Raw genomic sequence first — 26,700 nt, 5'->3', positions numbered from 1 at the left:
GATCCCAACCCTGCCAAGTGTGTGTGTGTGTATATATCTATTTATATATATGTAATGTAGATAGATATTGATATGTATGTGGATATTAGCACTATTGAATGTGATGCATTATTTGTATGTGAACACCTTTGATGTATGTAAATCTGCTATGGCTCTGTGATAGTGCACATACTGTGTGCTGTAATGATCCTGGGTTATAGTTGTGTAGTGACCAGTTATTCTGTTGCTGGGTATTACAGGGGACATTGACAACAATGATAGTACAGCACCTTTAAACGGTCATGTGCACATCTCAGCAACAGTCAGCAGTGGTTATTACTTTGGAGGATGAGTATGGATCATATAACTATGTATTACCTGACACTACTATGCAAATCAGGTTAACATTACTGACTCCCGTTTACCCACAGGTTGTGATACAGATCCCAAAAATGTATGTGTATACATTGACAGGTGCAGGACTGGAATATTGTTAAAGGCATACAGGGGTGTCCATGGCCAGTAATGGCGATCTGTACAGTCTGGCAGGTACTGTCTGTGACTGTCCCACAACCTCCTGTATATGCATGCACATGCTGAAACTGTGTATATGCAGACACACACATATGAAACAAACAGCTAGGGCTAACACATACACACACACATTGCATCAACATTGGGCCATGCAAACACTGTTGTCCCTCACACACACACATACTTACATGTTGATTGGATGGCTCAATGACAGGCTCTGGAAAAGAAACACCATACTCTGTGCATATGATGACACCTGTGCCACCACCTGTAATGTGTAACATAGATGCAGGAACAGACTAACATGGTGCTGATGCTCAGGGTGGCTTTATAGCACTGTATTAATGTTAAAATGTTGTTAACACAAAGTGTGATATCCTTCTAGGTGTATGTAAGAAGGCATGATGTATTGCAGCTATGACCATCAATGCAGTATAGTTTACAGCACTGTTGATTCTGAAGATTTATTATCCATCCATGTGCCATTTGACTGACGTGTGTAGTATTGGCAGCATGTGTTTCAGAGTGTGCAGTACGTCTGTGATGTGTGTAGTACAGATTTATACATGCTTACAAATGCGTACACTGGCTTACACGACATTACACAGGCTTCAACATGCTTACACTGGCTTACTCGTTCTTCAACGCGCGCACACAGGCTGACACGTGCACACACATACTTATTCGGGCTTACAGGCGCGCACAGGCGCAAACACACTGTCAGCAGGTTTGCAAGAAACTTCAGTGATATCCATGGCATACACAGTCAGTTTCCTGACTGTACCTAGGATAAATCATAACACACCTCTTCCACTGATGAGTAACTGACAGAAAACGTGACACATTGCTCCGATAGGATTACAGTGTTTTATACATACACACTCATGATGTCACTTATCTTCTACTCTGATAGTCCCCTTAACCTACTCTTCCACTGTAGTGGCTTGGCCCATATGGCATGACAAATTGTGATTCACTATCCTCAGCCTCAATTGCATCGGATTGCCTACTAATGCTTGGTTACATCTCTGACAGAGCGCTTCCACACATATCATCCAGTACTCAGTAGCCATCTTGTCTTCAGCTTGCCATTCACCTGCATGGCGAACTAACTGTTAATGATAATTACACTTTCTATGTGTATTTTAAATATTTCTCTTGTTTTAAAAGCGCAGCACATTTTCGCGCCGCTGCGCTACGCTTACACACTGGAGATCGGGGGAGGACAAATAGAGTTTTATTAATTTCCAATGGAAAAATATGCCACTGGCCTTATATTTGGCCATTGGCATGCTTCTTCAACTGGATTCATCCTTTATTTGCAGCTGACATTGCTCCATTTAGCTACTTGCAGAACGTAACTCGGTTAACATCCGAGTACATTTCTGCACATAACTCTACTCTTGCACGGACAGCTTACTGTTTCATGTATCGCAGATTTACATCATTTGCATAGCTTTCACCTACAAATGGGGTAATTTGCATATCCTAACATTGTCCGTGCAACGTTCGGTTTAGGGGCTGTCTTACACGCCCCTACAGGATATTGCTGAATAGCTCAGCAGACATCTTGCCTTGTTCTACTCTTCCTCTACTTGTACACACTGGCCAAGGCTCCATGACCCCTGGCCTAAGCTTTGCTGTGTGCTAATATGTCTATTTGTGGAGTATGCATGGCTGTAGGTATGTTTTGACCTGCTACGTCTGACATTTCTACAAAGCAGCTCCCACTTTCATCATTTGTAATGGTGACAGCCCTATAGGTACTATATATACAGCTGTGACATTTGACATGTCAACACATACCTGCGGTCAATACTAAACTGACTACTTCAGCACTTTTCATATCTTCAGATTTGTCTTGTAGTAGTATAGTTGATAATACTGTTTCCTTTAACATGTATCTGTTTCTGATACAAGATATATCATTTTATTACACCACTACACACAAGAAGAAATCACAGGCCAGATGCCATTACATTCTTTTTGCAGGACACACCCGCCAATAGTGTTGTGTTCCTCACAAAAGCCAACAGGTGCTAATCAAAACATATTATGCAATCATCTACCTTATGTGTTCGCCGGTATTTGCACTTTCCGTCAGTGGCAGAACTCACATGCGAGTGTGGGAGACTGAACACTGTATCGGGGACACTGCATAACACCCTGAGGGACACTATTAACCTTCCACATTGATTATCACAGGGCATAAGTATTCATTCACATTTATCGAGGTACATGCTTTTGACTTATACATGTTTTGTCATTTGTTATCCCGTCTTTCTTCACACCTGTCCACCTGATATCACTAGTTCTGTACATTTATTTAGGACCGGGTTACCTTCATAGCTCTCAACTGTACACATTTTGGGTAAATGTCCCGAACTTAGACTTATAATGTTGTTCCTTTTTTGTTATTATTTTGCCTTTCTGGTAAATTAGTGGCAGGTCATTAAAGACTGTGAGGTTAGATAATAATGACAGACATTAGAAGTTTACAACTAATAACCCTCAAAACATTCATACTAATGAATTATCCATTATTCTATCAATGTTCTAACTTTGTTAGAGGAATATTTAACATAGTCCCTATTTGTACTTATTTAAATATGCCTTTGTCCAGATGTCTTATTCTGAAAGGTTGAGAGGTATGGTTACCATCTTATTCGTACGCATGTATGTCCATGATAATCACTTACATGACACTGATATAAGTCCCTACATCTTCCCCCAGTGGTTTACACAATATCCAGTAGATGGGTTCTTCATTTTTGGAAGGTATAGGCGTGTGCTATACCCACATAGGAATATTAATCACTCCCATGGGGCGGGCCTAATAAATCTGTGCCAACCAACACCTGTGAACCTAGGCCCATTATTGCATACCCATGATTCCCATACCTGACACCCCTCCACAGTAGTCATAAGACATATTTAATGTGAGCGATAATAAAGTATGAAGATACTTCTAAGCACTATCCACTCTCCGCGTATCGGGACATATGTCATACATTCTGTCAACCCATGTGTTATTACCCTTGCACAAGCTACTGTTGCATGTACAGCTATATTGTAGCTGCGGATGTGACTTCCTTTATGTCAATAATTACTGGCCATTGCCTGTAGACAACCACTTTTTGGAGTCCTGCAAAGGACACCTATATCCATGTTTAAAGAGTAGAACTTGCAGATTTGGCACACTGGTACTTTCCGGGCAATGGTTTGGAAAGCAGCAGTGTATTTACCTTTCTTGCATGTCTGTATGTCTATCCATAATAGCTATGACGTAACCTATTTATGTACATGTGTTATATCTACAAGGACAAATGTTTCTATGTTTGTTATGTATATATTGATTAATGTAATTGTGTGTGTGCGTGTGTGTGTGTGTGTGTGTGTGTGTGTGTGTGTGTGTGTGTGTGTGTGTGTGTGTGTGTGTGTGTATATATATATATATATATATATATATATATATATATATATATATGTCTGTACATTCTTTATTTCATATATTTATTTAGTTTAAGTCTGTGGATATATATCTATACACAAATATATATCTCCATATATAGTTATATAAATAAACGTGTAGAAAACAGCATTCATTTGCTATGCTGTGAGCGGATTACACACGCGCAGGCGCACTTGCATATCCTTATTGTGGGTTACATATGTTTACTAAGTCTTTGTGCTTACATGAGCTTTCTTAATTGTGGCTGTACCAGTACAATATCTGTAATTCGGTTAACGGACATATGCGAAACACACGTTCACCTTTACATATTTAAATATCTTTACAGCACACACGCATTCATTAACTCATATGTGCTGTAGTCGTAGTTGACCCGGGACTGCATTCATGTTGGCCGGATGCTATAACCACTATACTATTGGTGTTCTGACTCATTCATATGCGTACCCATAGTACATAGTTACATTAACATACACCTCACCGCTTCACTTACAACACAGGCATCCATTCTCCTGCTGGGAAAAATGCGGTACTACATATTATACATTTCCTATTCCCTGTTGCTCTGGACCCAAGCTGCATATTTAATCACTCCAAGGATATGCAGAACTCCAAGGCTTATAGTCCTGGCACATACAAGTCTTTGATTGTCAGGGTGTTCCTGTGGTGATCTGGGCTTAGGCTTGTCCGCCTGGTGAACGGAACTGCCCTGACCGAGTTCAAATATCAGACAAAGCACATGGACAGAATTTGCTCATTTTATAGAGGTTTACCTGTGTTTACAGGCACAGGTCTTTTGGCACCTGTCAGCAGCTTTTTATGTTGGCAATACATAATATGGGTGGGGGTGGTTACAATACATAATCCACGGTGAGGGGTGTTCCCATTCACATTTGACTATTTCCTGTATGCATTCATACAAGGATTATTATTTTGGACATGAATTAACTACAGGTATGCAGTGGTACAGTAAACAAATGTGAAGGTTTGTTACTGTAAATATGTACGGACCTCTGTAATACACTGTTGTTTTCTGGCAAATCAGTAGCTAGTCATTAAAGACTGAAGTCAGAACATAATGACAGACAGTTGAGTTTCAGACTTCATACTCTTCATGAAATTAATGCCAATGTACAAACTGTTATTCTATCAACTTTCTCAGTTTCTTTACAAATTGTCCATACTTTTTGGCCTTTGTCCCACTTTTATTCACGGCTTTGTCCAGATATCTTGCTCTCAGAGGTTGACAGGTATACTTTTATTCACAGCTTTGTCCAGATATCTTGCTCTCAGAGGTTGACAGGTATGGTCAGTCACACCTACACACACATTAAGTGTCCCTCACACAGTAGATCAGGGTTATCCTGTTTACGTCAGTGCCTTCATCACCCTTATACCATTTGCCACTATGAGAATGTGTGCAATATATTTCCGCTTATTCGTGTCGGGACACGTGCGTCACGGGCAAGTGTTTGATCCTGGGTAGTAGGTTATGCATGACCACTTAGGGCTGGACAGTGTTGTACACCTCTAATGCACATTCCAACTTCTGTCCAGATATCTACAGGACTGGACTTCGTGTCTTCCGTTCTAATGTTTACACAGGTTACGTATCCCATGAGGGATATCCAAAAATTGTACCGATCCACAACAAGAGGTATACCGAACATTGTTTTGGAGTTACAAAAATGTGCTGAGGTCGCGTGCAATCCTACAACCGCCTTGGGTGACACTACCTACTACATATGCGTAGTGGTCACTATGTGTAGCTGTGGCTGCACCACACCAGTAGGCCAAGTACGGCTGGATTTGGTGGACGTTCAAGTACGGGAGCGGGTTGTGTGATGTGGAGGGGATGCTGGATAGTCCATTATGCATCCAGGTGTGTTGCATTTGTTATGGCCAGTTCCATCCAGGTGTGTTGCATTTGTTATAGCCAGTTCCATCAGGACCAATCTGTGGGTATGTGCCGGTGACATATCTATACATTTGTATCGCACATTTCAATATTCATTTGTTTGTGGGATTGTGTTCTACAGTATGGCCTGTCTGGTTGTATTGCAGCTGTTTATACATGCTGCTCCCTCCTATACCTCCAGTTCACCTATTCTGCATATGACACAGTATCGTCTTGGAGGATTGTACCATTACCCATCCACCCCACACACACAGATTCCTCACACCCCATATATCTGTGCTTTGGTTGTTGGCCCATGACACGGCCAGAGTAAAACATTGAATACCCTGCATGTGTCTGGTACCTGTATGGTTGTGTGGACTACCTTGCCATGTTTGCTTTCCACGTGCTATACCTCACGCACATAGGTACACGCCCATACTTCTCTTTCATTACACGTTTGGTATACCCGGGTACTACCCATTCGACTGTGACACATCCTGACAAGTTCGGCTTGTACCGCTGACTTCCGGATTTTAGTGGCCTGTTGTACTCATTGGTAGGATGCCACCTTTTCCTATGTCCAGGATGGGATATATTCCATACACATATGTGACTGTAGTGGACGACACCTACCCACAGTCGACGGTAGGGTTGCCACCTTTTCAATTGGCCAAAGTGGGACATTTTTGGTACACACATCACATTTTCCAGGCCGACACATACCCATGGTCAGTACACAGGATAGAACTTAGACTTCTTGCCTATATAAAAGCATTTTCTTGTAGCAGGTCAGTTGCTTATTCTGTTTCTTATAACATTTATGTAATTTAGATACAGAAAACCTGTTTAATGCAACTATTACATAATGTATAGGGAATAATTTTGTCGTATAATCTCAGGACATTTGCCATTGTTACAGGTTTTTGTCAGGACACAACTGCCCAAAGAGGGACTGTCGCTCGCAAAGTGGGACAGGTGGTAATCCTAGTCGACGGTACAGATAATACTGTTCCTTTCAGCCTACATGTGTCCTTATTGTTGTGGCTGTTTGCATGCTCCTTCTGTTTCGTTTACATGCTTATTCTATTTCCTATCACATTTGGTATGTGAAATACGGACATACCTTTTGTATGTGACTATTACATGCCTTGTGGGATATAATTTGGACATACAGTCACTAGATATCTCGTGTATTTTGTTATGGACACATCTGCCCAGCTGTGTACCCTCCCTCACATTATGGGTCAGCTGGTGACCCTCACCATTGGGCTGGACGTACCTACTGGTGGATCGCTAATATATGATGCGTTTCACTTCCACTTGGTATGGCTATCTACACTGTGTTGGACTACGGCCACATGGTCTTCCATGTCATTTGTTCACGAGATAGGGACCCGTGATTCCCTACCGTGCATTTCTGTTTGCTTCGTCACTTTGTGTTCACAGGTACTTTCTTGCATGCTTTGCATACGTTTCAGTATCCAGGGACACTGACGTGGTTACTATCTTGCAACTTGTTATATGCAAGCATTTTAGGTTGCACATCGACAGCTGCCATTTCCATGCCTCCGTGCTGTACTTTGACACGCCCTATGCACTCGTGCTCCTTTCCTGTGCACGTGGCTGTGTCAGCAGCACACCTTCATTACTATGTGTTTGGCACTACTGCGCCATCCTCACGCCACACGGTCGGCGCAAGCCTAACGCCGGCCTTGCACCGAGCTTCATGAATTCCAGGGTTTATCTATTAAGACTTCTCAATTTTAATAAGCATGCTATACAAATCCCCTTGTTTAAACATGGCTTCCTACTTGCATCTAAACGTATTTGCCATGACATCTCTTGTCTTTCTAATATGAGTGAAAAAGGGCCTCCTCTTAAATTTGGTAAAATTTGGTCAATTACTCTAAATAAGAATGACTGTTCAGGGTGACTAATATAGTGCCTAGCCAAGGCATTCTCATTTTTACCCCTGTTTATACTATGTATGTGCTCATATACTCTTTCCTTTAATTTCCTATAAGTTTTGCCAGTGTAGTAAGCTGGACAAACCTGGGACTGTGCAAGGTAAATCACAGATTTAGAGTTGCAATTATACCTTCCATTGATTTTATATGTTTTACCATGGATTGTAAAAGTATTTCCAGACCCCATGTGTCTACACTGGTTACAAGCCTCGCATTTGAACATACTTGGTTTTCCTACAGTCTCTTGTTGAGTTGATTCTAATAATGATTTCATGTTCCTGCCTTTCTTAAAGATTACAGAGGGCATAGCTCCTATTTTGTTAAATATTGTATCGTCAAATGTAAATAGATTCCAGTTCCTAGTGAAAATGTTCCTGATATGGTAAGCATCAGTACTAAATGGTGTTGTGAAACTGGTAGTAAATGATACAATTGAGTTAGCATAGGTGTTCCCTTCATTACTTGGGTCCATATCCATGCTAATAGTTTCCTCTAGTCCTTCTGTAATGTTTACTAAACCTAAGATCGGTTTATTAATAGCCCTCCATCTTTCTTGTTGTACTTCCAACATGAGTTCCATAATTAAACTCTCAGGGTAACCTCTCCTAAGAAACATATGTTTCAAGGTACTGCATTCCTATAGGATCTTTGTATCTTCAGTGACCATCCTAGCTGCACGTACCAGTTGACCCTTTACCACAGATCTTTTCTGATGGAGGAGATGGGCGCTGGTAAAGTGCAGTAATGAATTCGAATAGGTTTTTTTACAAAAAATTCTCGCTAAACAGGACTTTTTTTTTATGTCCTTCTCTAATAAAATATCCAGGTAAGTAATAGAGTCCTCTTTAAAGGAACTTATGAATTTTAGTAGTCCTGTTTAGGTAGTTAACTAACTCTTTTGCTCCTACTGTGTCCTCTACAAACAATCATTTTCTGGCTGATTCAGTACCTCTGCTGCCTTTTTCATTTTGTTAGTAGTTTTTTAGTAGTTTTTTAGCATTATGTTTTAGTAAATTACATAAAGTAATTTACTATTCATACTACTGTAGATATATGCAAAAAACCTAAGATTTAACTATCACTAAAGTATGCAAATGCAGATGGAAATAGTGCAGTGTATTACATTTAAAAAACACATGACTGAGTTTACAAGGATATTCCACTGCCCATTTAACAGACTTAAATGTAAGGTAGTAATTAGATAACTGTGATTATACTCCATATTCATAAAAATGACAACTTTATTAAGCATATTTCTCATATAAGAACTGGGCTTAACCTACATTTTGTTAAGCATCTGATGGAATTGTTAAGCTCTAGTCCCTTTATAGAGCCCTAACAGCAGACAAGTTACAACAGTGTCCAAAGCATTTTTGCAGTAGTATAACCAGGAAAACACATCATGTTGTCACATAAAGAACACAAATACAATAACAAAAGTGTAGCAGAGTGAAGTATCTAACAGCTTTCAAAGCCATTGACACATTCTGCCACAGGCTGTCTGTCCAGCAGCACTAAGTTTTTTTTACAGCTTTCAAAGCTGTAACGCATTTTGCACTCCTACAGTTTTTTCTGTATCTAGTAGTATATTGGAGGAACTACAGCTCTAATTGAGTACTTCCCCACAAAGGTGCCTCTGTGATGACAGTGGTCTCTCTGGTAAAGCTGCATGCTAGTGTCAACCAGGGGGATTGGCTAATACTAGTCATGTGCATTCCTGGAAATGTATGTGGCTTCCAATCTGCTCAGGCAAAATTGTTTTCTAGAAAGAAAAAGTGATGGTTGTGACACCACAGTCAGCCAATCATTCCTATGGAAGTGCTTGGGGTGTAGGTAAGTTGAGAGAAGATATGGGAGTGGAAGTTTTGCTAGTGTGTGTATCTGTGTAAATATGTGTGTGTGTGTGTGTTTGTGTCTGTGTGTGTGTGTGTGTGTGTGTGTGTGTGTGTGTGTGTGTGTGTGTGTGTGTGTGTGTGTGTGTGTGTGTGAGGTCATGGGTGGAGTATCCTTTGCAAACTCGCTACATGGGACTTTAAGGAGATTACTAGTGTGGTCAGCTCTGATCGCACTAGTATTTGATCTGTCACATTGCTGCCATACTTGACTTTCAATTATATTTTCTTATAATTGCACTGTACAGTTACCATGGATAGTGAGGATTTTATTGTATCACAGGGTTTATTTTTTAGGCTATCTGTGATATTATCCAGAAAACAAATTCTCTAGAAATAAAATTAGATATACTTGTTTATAGCTTTAAAGTAAGGGAAAGCTTCTTAGTCATACTTTAACGCAAACAAGTTCTTCACATGAAGGAGTCAGTGATGCAGTTATTGTCCACTTTTAATGTTGATTAGTGAGAAAATTGCAAGTCATCATGTGTTTGACAGCTGTACTAGTGACATATATTTCTATATAATTAATATGATTATTTGCTGTGTGAAATGCAGATATTGATGAGTGCCAGCGGGATAAGGATATCTGTGGTGATCACTCCATCTGTAACAATGCAATAGGAAGCTATAGCTGTACCTGCCCACCGGGATTCAAAACAAGGACCATCTCTCATCTGTCCACTAACGGAAGCAAATTTGGTTGTGATGGTAAGCAAGTTTGTGTTTAATAGCAGAGATTTTAGTTAGAAATGTTATATGCATCATGCAGATATAGTTTTCTAGTAATATGTCTGTTTTTCATAATTGAAATGTAGGACGTTTTGGGGACTAACTTGTAGAGGCAAACTACTGCTAGATTAATTAAATATGTTGGAAAGTTACAACACTACATCTGTCTGCTAAATGCTAACCTGAATTATTTGTTTTATTAACTGCAGGTATTATTAAGAGTCAGATGGATGTCACATTTATAAATATAAGCTGCATTCTGTGATTCACTCAGATAAGAACAAAATCAAGTAGAGAATCACATATCAAATTAAGTACTTGAATGCTACACTTTCATCATAATGGTGAATCCCACATCATTTTGGGAAAATATTACACAGTGTTTATCCTCATCACTTATTAGTACAATTTATATTTTATAGAGTAATGCTGTTTTAAAAAATAGTGTCTGTTTAACATGAGACATGTATGCATTACTTACATTTTATTTTTGCAAGATTTGTTTATCCTTTTTTTATTTAGTTTTCACGTTGTAAAGGTTTTTTGGATGGTCATCAATCCCACTCCAATGAGTCTCAGCCCATATGTTCACTCTTTGTGATATGAGGCTACTTACTCAGGTGAGTGCTGTCCTAAGGGAGTCATAATGTAAGCAAGTATAAAGGCTGTTTGTGCAGTGTCTCTTCATGAACCATCAGCCTTTCGGCAGCCAACCCCTTTCCCAGAACATCTGAACTAATAGCCTAAGGAGCTCAGTAAAGAGGGAATGCCTGTATACATACCCTTATGAAGGCTTCAATTACTGGGCTAAGCAACATCAAATTCATGTATCCAGTCCTGGCTGTTTTTAATCTTGTAGAAGCCTATACTTGCAAGGTGGTTATAAGTAAACTGGACCTTATGGATGGGTGAGCCAGTAGTAACCATTGACCCGCCTCCACCCCCAGACTGTTAATCAGATTCCGTACACCTGCGTCAGAGTTATGGCCTTATCCTTCTATGTCAGTGAGTCAAGATAATCCCTTGAATCAGTGAACTCTGTGTAGGCTTTGCACAAAGCCGACATACACCTTACATCTTTGCACAGTGAGCAGCGCTAATTACATATTCATGCCACGCAACAGGTTGGAATGTAAACAAGCATGGTTTTGTGGCTGGTAACAGTGTTTTAGGCAGGAAACCATGAAAAGCAACATGGACAGTGAACTACATTACAATAGAGGAAACTAGCTTAGCGGGATTGCATGGAATGCCACAATGATTACGTGGCTCTATCATATATTGCTGTACATGTTCCAAGCAAAGTATAGGACATTGTGTACAGTGTAGTATTATTTGGAATCCTAGTCCATGCTTGTTATGTCAGTTTTTTAAATGATCTGTATGGGTACATGGGTTGCTATTTAAAGTAAAGATTCAGGGGAAGTCTGTGTATTGAATAGGGACATACAGCTGGATTGCAAGAATGAATAAAGGGAAAGATGACAGGTGAAACATTGTAATGTATTGTAGATGAGGGCATATAAATGGAAAACATTTATTGCAGGAACACTGACCACATGTTGACATCAGCAGACAGCAATATTTATTACACAGAAAAACCTATATAAAAAGCCAGGCAAGATTTACAACATGCTCCACAGTGGAGAAGAGGGCAGATTCCTGATAATGGCAAAGCAACTTTTTTCCCTAAGAAAATATGGAAGTGGCCATTCGTGGTTTACAGCTTTCGCTGTTTAAGTGTCAAACTTTAGGTATTTGATTACCAAAAGCAGTGGTGCACAGCCTTTTTGTGGGGAGGGCCACTACACAAATTCTTAATGCATCTGCAGGCCACTTCAAAACATAGTAAGTTGTTACAAGTTGACAATAGCTACAGGTGACTGGCATTTTACTTAAGACAGCAGTCAAGAAATTGCCTGTTTTCTACATCAACTTTGCATTTAACTTTATTCTGGCTTGCAGCCATGATGTATTAAAAACTCTTGCAGAAAGTTACTACTGTTTACAGACTGCAAGTTATAAACAACAAAGAATAGTTACTTCGACAGCTAAAATTAGAAGTGTGCGCAACTGCAGTCAATTAGGTAAGTAAGCACGTGCTAGAAAGTTTGTGTGACTGGAGTAAGGCATAGCATTTGTTTACTTTTTTTAAAAAAATTTTTTGACTCTCTGGTGGCCGGATGGTATTGCATCGTGGGCCAGATTTGGCACTGAGGCCAGATCTTGTGCACCACTGACCTAAAGCTTTGACTATATGATACAGACCGAAAATAATTATCAATATCCACCAAACTAACTATAGCCACTGACAGCTACTGTTCATGCCTAATTAGAGCACTAAGATAATGTAACTACATCAAATCACTTAAATGTAATGAGATTCATTGAAAAGACAAGTTGTATCACCTACACAAAATGCACTGCACAAATATGTTATAAGTAATCTATTTCCTTTTTTCAATTATGTTGTACATATTTTTTGATATAAATGTTTTGTTTCAAACACAAGTACAAAAGTTACAAATTCCCCATGGGAAACATCTTAATTACTTAGTGTCATTAAACTGCTGACTGGATTTGTATCTGAATGGATTTTATACCTACAAAGGTACTGTCCAATGTTCTTCCCATTCCTGTAAAAAGTTGCATTTATCAGGTACTGCTGTAGTAAAAAATAAAATATCTGCTGTTACATTGGGCCAAAACCTATAAATGTCATTCATCTCATTTATGTTGCAGTCAAAGGTAGTCACAAACTGAAGATGTTATTTCCCTGTACCAGGCACTGGTGTTTTGCATATTCATATGTTAAAATCTCAGACCTTTCTTGTCTCCAAGCCCTCACTCATGTTTGTTTTTTATTATAACGGTACCTGATAAAGGCAGTACATGCAGTTATTTGTGTGGGTATATGAGTATGTGTGCTTATGCATGTGTGTGTGTGTGTGTGTGTGTGTGTGTGTGTGTGTGTGTGTGTGTGTGTGTGTGTGTGTGTGTGTGTGTGTGTGTGTGTGTGTGTGTGTGTGTGTGTGTGTGTGTGTGTGTATGTGTATGGGTGCCATTCTGCTAATTTCATTTGTTGATCTGTGTCCCAGTTGACTGAAAGCATAGCTCAACTTTTTACAGATCAGAATGAACTAAAAATTTCTCCTTTCCTTGTTGCCATCTAATGCTGGAGTTAGTATATTTAAAGTTGTAGGCATCTAAGAGCACAACCCAGTTAGTGATCAGAGAAACCTTGGTTTCCCCACCAGCAAAACATGTTGCTTTAGTGTGGACATGTATTAGATAGTTGTTGTATATCTGCGTGTGTGTGTGTGTGTGTGTGTGTGTGTGTGTGTGTGTGTGTGTGTGTGTGTGTGTGTGTGTGTGTGTGTGTGAGTGTGTGTGTGTGCATATGCACTGGCGCAAGCTTGCACTTATTTGTTTGTGTGTGGGTGTGTGTGTGACGGTCTGAGTATACATGATGTCAAATTGTGTGCATGTCATTTGTTAATTGCAGTGTGTATGTATTTTAGAATGACTGCTGATTAATTAAGGCAAGTCTGCAAGCATAGTTGATTTTCAAAGGGTTTTGTGGTCAATTGTTATGATATCTGATGTTTCAGTATATATTAATTTGTTACAGTAAATTAAATAAAGTAATTTACTATTCTGACTTCTGTTGATATAGGCAAAAACCTAAAATTTAAATATCACTACAGTATGCAAATCCAGATGGAAATAGTGCAGTGTATTACATTTAACAAAACACGACTGAGTTTACAATGATATTTCACTGCCCAGTTAACAGCCTTAAATGTCTTGTAGTACTTATATAACTGTGATTATACTCCATATTCATAAAAATTACAATGTTATTAAACACATTTCTGACATAACAACAGTGCTTAACCTACATTTTGTAAGCATCTCACGGTACTGTTAAGCTCTAGTCCCTTGCTAGAGCCCTAACAGCAGACAACGTACAACAGTGTCCATAGAATTTTTGCAGTATTATAACCAAATAAAACAATGAGTGAAAATGTCACTGAAAAAACAATCAGTAAAAACAGAATGAAAACTCCAGAGAAGCTGGAACTTCCACTGAGTGACCTCCCAAACTTCTTGTATCAGAGGCACATGGGATATATGCAAATGATCTTTATGAACATCAGGTGTTTCAGCTAATTGGCAAGTATGAATGACCATAACTTGTTTCATCATTTTATTGGACAGTTTTATGCCAATGAAGCCAAACCCCAATGGTTGTGGATCTGCATATTTCAGCCTTGTTATAACCTCATCGCCACAGCACAAGCAGAGAGTTTAACTAAGCATTAGAAACACTGAGCTGTTATACCCAGTTGATGCCCATTATCATTAGGGTCAATGCAAAAATATCTCAAACAACAAACTAAAAGAATGAGTGAGAAGTTCACTGAAAAGACAATCAGAAAAACAAAATCAAAACTCCAGTGAAGCTAGAACTTCCACTGAGTGAACTCCCAAACTTCTTGTATCAGAGGCACAAGGGATATATGCAAATAAATGCTTAGTCAACCACTCTGCTTGTGCTGTGCTAACGATGTCATAACAATGCTGAAATATGCATATCCACAGCTAGTGGGATTTGGCTTTATTGGCCTGAAATTGTCCAGTAAAACGATGAAACAAGTCATGGGCATTCACACTTGACAATTAGCTGAAACACCTGATGTTCATAAGGATCATTTGCATATATCCCATGTGCATCAGATACAAGAGATTCAGGAGGTCACTCAGTGGAAGTTCTAGCTTCACTGAAGTTTTTATTATGTTTTTACTGGCAGTATTATAACCATGGAAACACATCATGTTGTCACATAAAGAACACAAATACAATAACAAAAGTGTGGCAGAGTGAAGCATCTAACAGCTTTCAAAGCCATTGTCATTTAGATTCTGACACTGGCTGTCTGTGCAGCAGCACTAAGTTTTCTACAGCTTTCAAAGCTGTAATGCATTTTCACTCCTACACTCTTTTCTGTGTCTAGTAGTATATTGGAGGAACTACAGTGCTATGTCATATACACATAAATATGATCTGTCCTTTCTTTTCACAAAGCAGTTATTCTAAGTACTCAACTTGGAGGTGAATATTCCATTCTTGATCTGCACTTCACTCTGTTCTTGTTGTGAATTTCTTGGCATCCATATCTTCACTGTATAACAACTTGATTATGATCAGAATCCAGGTCACAATTATTTACATGCAGAAGCCTTAACTTGGAAGGTTTACACCTTGGGTTAAGTCTTTCCAATTCACAGAGTGCTCTAACATTGAGTTCATCCCCTCATAGGTGCCTCTGTGATGACAGTGGTCACTCTGTTAAAGCTGCATGGTAGTGTCAGCCATGGGGATTGGCTATTACTAATCAGTCATGTGTATTGCTGGAAATGTATGTGGCTTTCAATCTGCTCAGGAAAAAATTGTTTTCTAGAAGAAAAAATTGATGGTGGTGACATCACAGTCAGCCAGTCAATCCTATGGAAGTATTTGTGGTGCAGGTAAGTTGAGAGAAGATATGGGAGTGGAAGTTTTGTTAGTGTGTGTATATGTGTAAATATGTGTGCGTGCATGTCTTTAGGAGCATGACTGTAAGAATGAATGTGTGTATGAATAGGGGTGTGTGTGTGTGTGTGTGTGTGTGTGTGTGTGTGTGTGTGTGTGTGTGTGTGTGTGTGTGTGTGTGTGTGTGTGTGTGTGTGTGTGTGTGTGTGTGTGTGTGTGTGTGTGTGTGTGTGTGTGTGTGTGTGTGTGTGTGTGTGTGTGTGTGTGTGTGTGTGATGGGGGAGGACATGGGTGCCAAAAGTGTGCATGTGTTTATATAGAGCATGCCTTTGCAAACTCGATGCAAGGGACTTTAAGGAGATTACTAGTGTGTTCAGCTCTGATCGCACTAGTATTTGATCTGTCTCATTGCTGCCATACTTGTCTTTAGATTATGTTTTCTTATCATTGCACTCATTGAATGACCTGCACTGGACAGTTAGAATGAGTAGTTAGGATTTTATTGTATCACAGGGTTTAGTTTTAAGACTATCTGTGATATTATCCAGAAAACAAATTCTCTAGAAATAAAATTAGATATACTTGTTTATAGCTTTAAAGTAAGGGAATGCTTCTTAGTCATACTTTAACGCAAACAAGTTCTTCACATGAAGGAGTCAGTAATGCAGTTATTGTCCATTTTTAATGCTGATTAGTGAGAAAATTGCAAGTCATCGTGTGTTTGAGAGGTGTACTAGTGACATATATTTCTATATAATTAATATGATTATTTGTTGTGTGAAATGCAGATATTGATGAGTGCCAGCGGGAAAAGGATATCTGTGGTGATCACTCCATCTGTAACAATGCAATAGGAAGTTATAGCTGTACCTGCCCACCGGGATTCACAACTAGGGCCATCTCTCATCTGTCCACTAACGGAAGCAAATTTGGTTGTGATGGTAAGCAAGTTTGTGTTTAATAGCAGAGATTTTAGTTAGAAATGTTATATGCATCATGCAGATTTAGTTTTCTAGTAATTTGTCTGGTTTTCGTAATTGAGATGTAGGAAGTTTTGGGGACTAACTTGTAGAGGCAAACTACTGCTAGATTAATTCAATGTGTTGGAAAGTTACACCACTACACCTTTTTGCTAAATACTAACCCAGATTATTTGTTTTATTAGCTGTAGGTATTAGTAAGAGTCAGATGGACGTCACATTTATAAATAAAAGCTGAATTCTGTGATTCAGTCAGATAAGAACAAAATCAAGTAGAGAATCAGATATCAAATTAAGTACTTGCCCATGAATGCTGCCGTTTCATCATAATGGTGAATCTGACATGATTTTGTGAAAATATTGTACAGTGTTTATCCTCATCACTTATTAGTACAATTTACATTTTCAAGAGTAATGTTAGTAATAAAAAAGTTTTGTCTGTTTAACATGAGACATGTATGCAATACTTAATTTTATTTTTGCAAGACTTGATTATTATTTTTTTAATTAGTTTTCAAATTGTAAAGGTTTTTTTTGGATGGTCATCAATCACCCTCCAATGAGTCTTAGTCTATATGTTCATTCTTTGGGATATGCTGCCACTTACTGTTTTGAGTGTTGGCCTAAGGGAGTCTTAATATAAGCAAGTATAAAGGCTGTTTGTGCAGTGTCTCTTCATGAGCCATCAGCCTTTTTGCAGCCAAACCCTTTCCCAGACCATCTGAACTAATAGCCTAAGGAACTCAGTAAAGAGGGAATGCCTGTACACCTACACTTATGAAGGCTTCAGTTACTGGGCTAAGCAACATCAAATTCATGTATCCAGTTCTGGCTGCTTTTAATCTTGTGGATGCTTATACTTGCATGGTGGTTATAAGTCAACTGGAATTTATGGATGGTTGCGCCAACAGTAGCCATTGACACCCCTCCACCCCCAGGCTGTTAATCCAATTCAATACACCTGCGCCAGAGTTATGGCTTTATCCTTCTAACTCAGAAAGTCAGGATAATCCCTGGAATTCAATAAACTCTGTGTAGGCTTTGCACAAAGCCCACATAGAACTTAAATTTTTGCACAGTGAGCAGCAGCGCTAATTACATATTCATGCCACACAACACTTTTAAATGTAAACAAGCATGGTTTTGTGGCTGGTAACAGTGTTTTGGCCAGGAAACCATGTAAAGCAACATGGACAGTGAAGTACATTACAATAGAGGAAACTAGCATAGCAGGATTGCATGGAATGCCACAATGATTACGAGGGTCTATCATATATTGATGTACATGTCCCAAGCACAGTACAGGACATTGCATACAGGGCAGAATAATGTGGGATCCCAGTCCATGCATTTTATGTAAGTTTTGTAAATGATCTGTAAGGGTACATGTATTGCCATTTAAAGTAAAGACTCAGGGGAAGTGTGTGCATCGAATAGGAACATATAGATGGATTGCAGGAATGAACAAAGGGAAAGATGACAGGTGAAATATTGTAATGTACTTTAGATGAGGGCATATAAATGGAAGACAGTTACAGCAGGAAAACTGAACACATGCTGACACAGGTAGACAGTAATATTTATTCCACAGAAAAAACCTATATGAAAAACCAGGCAAGATTCACAACATGCTATACAGTGGAGAAGAGGGCAGATTCCTGATAGCAGCCAAGCACATTTTTTCCCTATGAAAAAATTTGCAGAAGTGCATTTCGTGGTTTACAACTTTCGCTGTTTAAGTGTCAAGTTTAAGGTATTCGATATCCTAAAACAGTGGTGCACAATCATTTTGTGGGGAGGGCCACTACATGAATTTTTAGCATCTACGGTCCACCTCAAAACATAGTAAGTTGTTAGGAGTTAACAATAGGTACAGGTGACTGGCATTTTACTTAAGACAGCAGTCATGAAATTATATTGCGCCACACAATGAAGCAATAATCCAAAAAACGACTCAGCCAGTAAATCCAACAAACTTATTTTCGTAGTTCTGAATACAGATTTCTCTTCTCCAGCGCCTCGGCATAAGCCTTTAACAGAGTATAACAAGAACCATTTCTCATTCCTTTTTATAGTAAAAACAGTTCTAATAAAATAATTAAACAATTAAAAAACAATTAATTATAACAACCATTTCCAATTAAGCTCTCTGTTTAACCCCTTAGGGTATAAGGTGTCAAATTGTAAAATAAACAATGCTTCTTTCCATTGTAATTTATTCTTAAGGCAATACCTTTTTCACAATATACTTTTTCCAAAACTGTGTCTATTAATTTATTTCCATCACTGTTATGATACTTTTTAAAGTGTAAGCCTAATGGGCTTTCCACCTTTTCATTTCTAATATTTCTCAGATGTTCTGAAAATCTAACACGAAAACTTCTTTTAGATTCTTCTATATAAAATAAGTTACACTCACATTTGAGCACATAAACAATACCTTCTGTATTACAAGTGTAACTATCATTCACACTAAATTTCTTTCCATTTATTCGATCAAAAGAATTCACTGTCTGGTTACATATACTGCAGTGTCTACGTGCTTTAAAACCACAATCAGATATGCATTTGGTTAATCTTACAGCAGGAAAAATAAAATGAGCATGGACTAACATATCCTTAATACTCTTTCCACGCTTATATGACACCATAGGTTTTTGAGGTATTAATTCTCCTAAAAGAGGATCTTGTATCAAATATTTCCAATAAAACATAATTATTTTAACTAGTTCCTCTGTATATATTCCATACGTGGTCAAAAATAATATTTTTTCCACTTGTTCATTATGTATATTTTTATCTGGTTTGCCCCTATACTTTACTTGCTTATTAGTTTGATTTTTTTTAAACTCATATTCTTTTTAGCTTGTTCTGCATTTTCTATACTATAACCTCTTTTTATAAATTTACTACAGATTTGTTCAATTTCTAATTCCTTTTGTTGTCTATCACTGGTCAATCTTGAGATACGCAATAATTCATTGTAAGGAAGTGCTGATATTAGATGTGGTGGATGACAACTAGTCCCATATATAAAATTATTAACACCCTCAAATTTATAATGGACTGATGTCACCACTTTATTATTTTTTACTTACAAATTCACATCTAAAAATGTCACTTTATCTCCCCAATGAACTCCATCACACTTTATACCAAAATTATTACAGTCTAAATCCTGGATGAAGTTATATACACTTGAACTACCCCCTTCGCACAAAAAAATCAAATAATCTATGTAACGATAATATTCTACCACATGATTTCTAAAAAAGCACATTCTATACAAAAATTCTATTTCAAAGTGACCCATAAATAACTTTGCATATACTGGAGCAAACACTGCTCCCATCGCTGTTCCCTTTATTTGTTGATATAAAATATAATTAAATTCAAAATAATTATTTTTAAGACAAAACTGTATTAAATAAATTGTATAGTAGGTCAATGGATTATCACTCAGATGAAACTTAAAAGCTTCAACACCTAATTCATGTGTAATATTCGTATACAAGTTTTTAACATCTAATACTATCCAATACCTATTTTCATTCCACTGAATTCTGCCAACTTTCTCCAGGAAGTCAAAAGTGTCTCTCATGTAAGACGATAACTTCACAACCTTAGGTAGAAGTAGTTCCTGTAACACAATTCCTATATTGTGAAGAAAATAATTACATGCAGACACTATTGGACGACCTGGAGGGTTACATCTATTTTTATGTAACTTAGGAAGACAATAAAATTTGGCCATAGTACATTTATCTATGGAAAATGTCTTCTCTATGTCCTTCTTTGTAAAGTAGCCCAGCCTGTACCCTTTGTATATTAATTCATTATATGCCAACAAAGCTGTTTCATATTCTTTCCATGCTGCAACTCTATATATTTCATCATTATTTAAGTTGTCCATACACATCTTGTGATACTGTTCTACAGTCATTACAACTAACTTATTGCCTTTATCTGAGGGCTTGAAAATAATGTCATTTCTGTATCTCATACTTTTCAATGCCTCCCATTCATTTTTAGTCAAATTATAAGAAACTTTTTTCTTTTGTTTAAAAATATCTTGCATAGAATAATTTACAACACTAGAAAAATGTTTCACTGTTTCATTAGTAAAAGGAGGTATATAACTACTTTTGATACTAATTTTATCAGTCGGCAATAAACAGTAAGCATTCATAATTTCATCATTTTCAAAGAAAGAATCACAAGAAAAAAATTCCATAGAAGTTGTTTCATTTAAAGAATCATTCATTTCAAAAGAATTTGTTACTTCTATATTACTTTCTTTGTGCCTTGAAAAAAAAAACATAATAGATGTAATTTCCTTACTAATTTAAAAACATCTATTTTAAATGAATGCATGTTAGAAATAACAGTAGGAACAAATTTAATACCACAATTTAGTACTGCTATTTCAGTATCTGAAAAATGACAGCCAGTTAATTTAAAAACATATTGTTCATCTGGCTCACAATTAATATTATTAGTCTTAGAAATTGCCTGTTTTCTACATCAACTTTGCATTTAACTTTATTCTGGCTTGCAGCCATGACATATTACGAACTCTTGCAGAAAATTACTACTGTTTACAGACTGCAAGTTATAAACAACAAAGAATAGTTACTTCCGGAGCTAAAATTAGACGTGTGCGCAACTGCAGTCAATTAGGTAAGTAAGCACGTGCTAGAAAGTTTGTGTGACTGGAGTAAGGCATAACATTTATTTACATTTTTAAAAACTTTTTGGTGACTCTCTGATGCCTGGATGGTGTTGCATTGTGGGCCAGATTTGGCACTGGGGCCGGATGTTGTCCATCACTGACCTAAAGCTTCTACTATATGATATAGACCCATAATAACTATCAATATATACAAAACTAACTATAGCCACTGGATGCTACTGTTCATGCCTAATTAGAGCACTAAGATAATGTAAATACGTCAAATCACTTAAATGTAATGAGATTCATTGAAAAGACAAGGTGCATCATCTACATGAAATGCACTGCACAAATATGTTATAAGTAATCCATTCCCTTTTTTCAATTATGTTGTACATATTTTTAGATATAAATGTTTTCTTTCAAACACGAGTACAAAAGTTACAATTTCCCCATGGGAAACTTCTTAATTACTTGGTGTCATTAAACTGCTGACTGCACTTGTATCTGAATGGATTTTATACCCCCAAATTGCTGTCCAATGTTCTTCCCATTCCTATAAAAAGTTGCATTTATCAGGTACTGCTGTAGTAAAAAATAAAATATCTGCTGTTACATTGGGCCAAAACCTGTAAAATATGTCATTCATCTCATTGAGGTTGCAGCCAAAAGTAGTCACAAACTGAAGGTGTTATTCCCCTGTACCAGGCACAGGTGTTTTATATATTCATATGTTAAAATCTCAGACCTTTCTTGTCTCCAAGCCCTCACTCATGTTTGTTTTTTATTATAATGGTACGTGATAACTGCAGCACCTGCAGTTATTTGTGTGGGTATATGAGTATGTGTGCTTATGCATGTGTGTGTGTGTGTGTGTGTGTGTGTGTGTGTGTGTGTGTGTGTGTGTGTGTGTGTGGGTGTGTGTGTGTGTGTGTGTGTGGGTGTGTGTGTGTGTGTGTGTGTGTGTGTGTGTGTGTGTGTGTGTGTGTGTGTGTGTGGGTGTGTTTGTGTGTGGGTGTGTGTATGGGTGCCATTCTGCTAATTGCATTTGTTGATCTGTGTCCCAGTTGACTGAATGCATAGCTCAACTTACCACAGATATGAACAAACTGAAAATTTGTCCTTTTGGTATCGCCATCTATTGCTGGAGTTAATATATTTAAAGGTGTCAACCAGGGGATTGGCTATTACTAATTAGTCATGTGTATTCCTGGAAATGCATGTGGCTTCCAATCTGCGCAGGAAAAAAATGTTTTCTAGAAGGAAAAATTGATGGTGGTGACATCACAGTCAGCCAATCATTTCTATGGAAGTATTTGTGGTGCAGGTAAGTTGAGAGAAGATATGGGAGTGGAAGTTTTGGTAGTGTGTGAATCTGTATAAATATGTGTGTGTGCATGTCCTTAGAGGCATGACTGTATGAATGAATGTGTGTATGAATAGGTGTGTGTGTGTGTGTGTGTGTGTGTGTGTGTGTGTGTGTGTGTGTGTCTGTGTGTGTGTGTGTGTGTGTGTGTGTGTGTGTGTGTGTGTGTGTGTGTGTGTGTGTGTGTGTGTGTGTGTGTGATGGGGGAGGACATGGGTGCCAAAAGTGTGCATGTGTTTATATAGAGCATGCCTTTGCAAACTCGATGCAAGGGACTTTAAGGAGATTACTAGTGTGTTCAGCTCTGATCGCACTAGTATTTGATCTGTCTCATTGCTGCCATACTTGTCTTTAGATTATGTTTTCTTATCATTGCACTCATTGAATGACCTGCACTGGACAGTTAGAATGAGTAGTTAGGATTTTATTGTATCACAGGTTTTAGTTTTAAGACTGTGATATTATCCAGAAAACAAATTCTCTAGAAATAAAATTACATATACTTGTTTATGTCTTTATAGTAAGGGAATGCTTCTTAGTCATACTTTAACGCAAACAAGTTCTTCACATGAAGGAGTCAGTGATGCAGTTATTGTCCATTTTTAATGATGATTAGTGAGAAAATTGCAAGTCATCATGTGTTTGACAGCTGTACTAGTGACATATATTTCTATATAATTAATATGATTATTTGCTGTGTGAAATGCAGATATCGATGAGTGCCAGCGGGATAAGGATATCTGTGGTGATCACTCCATCTGTAACAATGCAATAGGAAGCTATAGCTGTACCTGCCAACCAGGACTCACAACTAGGACCATCTCTCATCTGTCCACTAACAGAAGCAAATTTGGTTGTGATGGTAAGCAAGTTTGTGTTTAATAGCAGAGATTTTAGTTAGAAATGTTATATGCATCATGCAGATATAGTTTTCTAGCAATATGTCTGTTTTTCGTAATTGAGATGTAGGAAGTTTTGGGGACTAACTTGCAGAGGTAAGCTACTGCTAGATTAATTCAGTGTGTTGAAAAGTTACACCACTACATCTTTCTGCTAAATACTAACCCGGATTATTTGTTTTTTTAGCTGTAGGTATTAGTAAGAGTCAGATGGATGTCACATTTATAAATAAAAGCTATATTCTGTGATTCAGACAGATAAGAACAAAATCAAGTAGAGAATCAGATATCAAATTAAGTACTTGCCCATGAATGCTGCCATTTCATCATAATGGTGAATCCGACATGATGTTGTGGATATATTGTACAGTGTTTATCCTCATCACTTATTAGTACAATTTACATTTTCAAGATTAATGTTAATAATAAAAAAGTAGTGTCTGTTTAACATGAGACATGTATGCAATACTTAATTTTATTTTTGCATGACTTGTTTATTCTTTTTTTTAATTATTGTAAAGTTTTTTTTGGATGGTCACCAATCCCCCTCCAATGAGACTTAGCCCATATGTTTACTCTTTGTGACATGCAGCCACTTGCTCTTTTGAGTGTTGGCCTAAGGGAGTCATAATATAAGCAAGTATAAAGGCTGTTTGTGCAGTGTCTCTTCATGGGCCATCAGCCTTTCTGCAGCCAAACCCTTTCCCAGACCATCTGAACTAATAGCCTAAGGAGTTCAGTAAAGAGGGAATGCCTGTACACCTACACTTATGAAGGCTTCATTTACTTGGCTAAGTAACATCAAATTCATGTATCCAGTTCTGGCTGCTTTTAATCTTGTAGAAGCCTATACTTGCATGGTGGCTGTAAGTCAACTGGACCTTATGGATGGATGCGCCAACAGTAACCATTGAGACCCTTCCACTCCCAGGCTGTTAATCAGATTCAATACACTTGCATCAGAATTATGTATTTATCCTTCTATGTCAGAGAGTCAGTATAATCCCTGGAATTCAGTAAACTCTGTGTAGGCTTAGCACAAAGCCCACATAGAACTTATGTTTTTGCACAGTGAGCAGCAGCAATAATTACATATTCATGCCATGCAACGCTTTGAAACGTAAACAAGCATGGTTTTGTGACTGGTAACAGTGTTTTGGCCAGGAAACCATGTAAAGCAACATGGACTGTGAAGTACATTACAATAGAAGAAACTAGTTTAGCGGGATTGCATGGAATGCCACAATGATTATGAGGGTCAATCATGTATTGATGTACATATCCCAAGCACAGTACAGGACATTGCATACACTGCAGAATAATGTGGAATCGCAGTCCATGCATTTTATGTAAGTTTTGTAAATGATCTGTAAGGGTACATGTATTGCTTTTTAAAGTAAAGACTCAGGGGAAGTGTGTGCATTGAATAGGAACATATAGATTGATTGCAGGAATGAATAAAAGGGAAAGATGACAGGTGAAATATTGTAATGTACTGTAGATGAGGACATAATAAGGACAATCATAAGGCCTTTTTCAGCTATGTTAGGAACCTGGGTGGAAACTCCCAGATATGCTCAGAATTAGTCCAAAATTATACAAAAATCACTGAACCCACAGACATTGCCAACATACTGGCAGACAGGTTCAGTGCAAACTTCACCCCCCTCTCCTCCCCTAAAGGAGAGATAACTATCCCAGCAGAGTGTAGCCTCCCAGACATCTCAAATGCGCAGGTGAAAGCTGCTCTCTCTAAAGCTAAAAACACAGCATCAATGGGACCGGATGGTGTCCCCGGCTGTGTGCTACACGAGCTAAATGAGGAATTAAACCCGCACATAAGGCAGCTGTTTAATCTCAGCCTTACCACAGGATACGTGCCCAAGGAGTGGCGTACGGCAACTGTGGTCCCACTCCACAAAGGCGGTGCCTCTACGGACCCTGGTAATTACCGCCCCATAAGCTTAACAAGTCTAGTCTGCAAAGCTATGGAGAGGATCATAATGGAGCTCATAAACAAAGATATAGGGGACTTGCAGACATTGGACCCGACCCAGTTTGGCTTCGTCAAGGGCAGATCATGTCTTTTGAACTTGGTCGACTTCTTCGAAACAGTCACCAAGGCCATTGATGAGGAAAGGCAGTCCATACAGCCTACCTTGACCTTGCAAAGGCCTTGACACAATACCCCACTCGGGTATTGTAGAAAAACTTACCAGCTTAAATGTAAACCCATATGTCACAAGATGGGTTGCAAACTGGCTTAAGGACAGAACCCACAGGGTTAGAGTTGCTGGCGCTATGTCAGACTCCAAGTCGGTCACAAGTGGTGTCCCACAGGGCTCGGTCCTTGGCCCCCTATTGTTCGGCATCTACTTCTCAGAAGTACAGGCCAACATGGGAGGACTTTGGCTGACAAAGTTTGCAGACGACTGCAAACTGGGCACCATAGTGGAAAGTGCATCGGACACGGATATCCTTCAGAAGGGACTCACGGAAACAGATAGCTGGTGCCAGAGCAATGGCCTGAAGTTAAACACCAAAAAATGTATAGTCATACCCTTCAGGAAAAACAAGGTAACCCCAAGCTACCATATAGGTGGCAATCCATTAAGCACAGAAGAGGTTATCAGGGACCTGGGGACCCAGGTTGACAGTGGCCTTTCATTTGACACTCACATTGCTAAAGTGGTTAGAAAGACCTTCTACATTGCCCACCTGATCATGAAGGGATTCACATCCAGATCTAGTGAGGTCATTGTTCCCCTGTA

The 26,700-nt window shown here is 38.4% G+C and overlaps 1 protein-coding gene across 1 annotated transcript in view; it reads left to right on the top strand.

The window, feature by feature from the left end:
- The window catches only part of LOC122810773 (adhesion G protein-coupled receptor E1-like), a 139,843-nt gene extending 115,931 nt beyond the window's left edge, over positions 1-23,912 (top strand). The window contains exons 5-7 of the mRNA XM_044082334.1: positions 10,303-10,455; positions 16,801-16,953; positions 23,740-23,912. Coding sequence (XP_043938269.1) covers positions 10,303-10,455; positions 16,801-16,953; positions 23,740-23,912 — 479 coding nt within the window. The remainder of the gene's footprint in view (positions 1-10,302; positions 10,456-16,800; positions 16,954-23,739) is intronic.
- The last annotated feature ends 2,788 nt before the right edge of the window (positions 23,913-26,700 follow it).

Source organism: Protopterus annectens, chromosome 9.part0 (genome assembly GCF_019279795.1).
Source record: "Protopterus annectens isolate FY-2018-M chromosome 9.part0, PAN1.0, whole genome shotgun sequence".
NCBI classification, from domain to species: domain Eukaryota; kingdom Metazoa; phylum Chordata; order Ceratodontiformes; family Protopteridae; genus Protopterus; species Protopterus annectens.
This window is presented reverse-complemented; position numbering and strand designations above follow the sequence as displayed.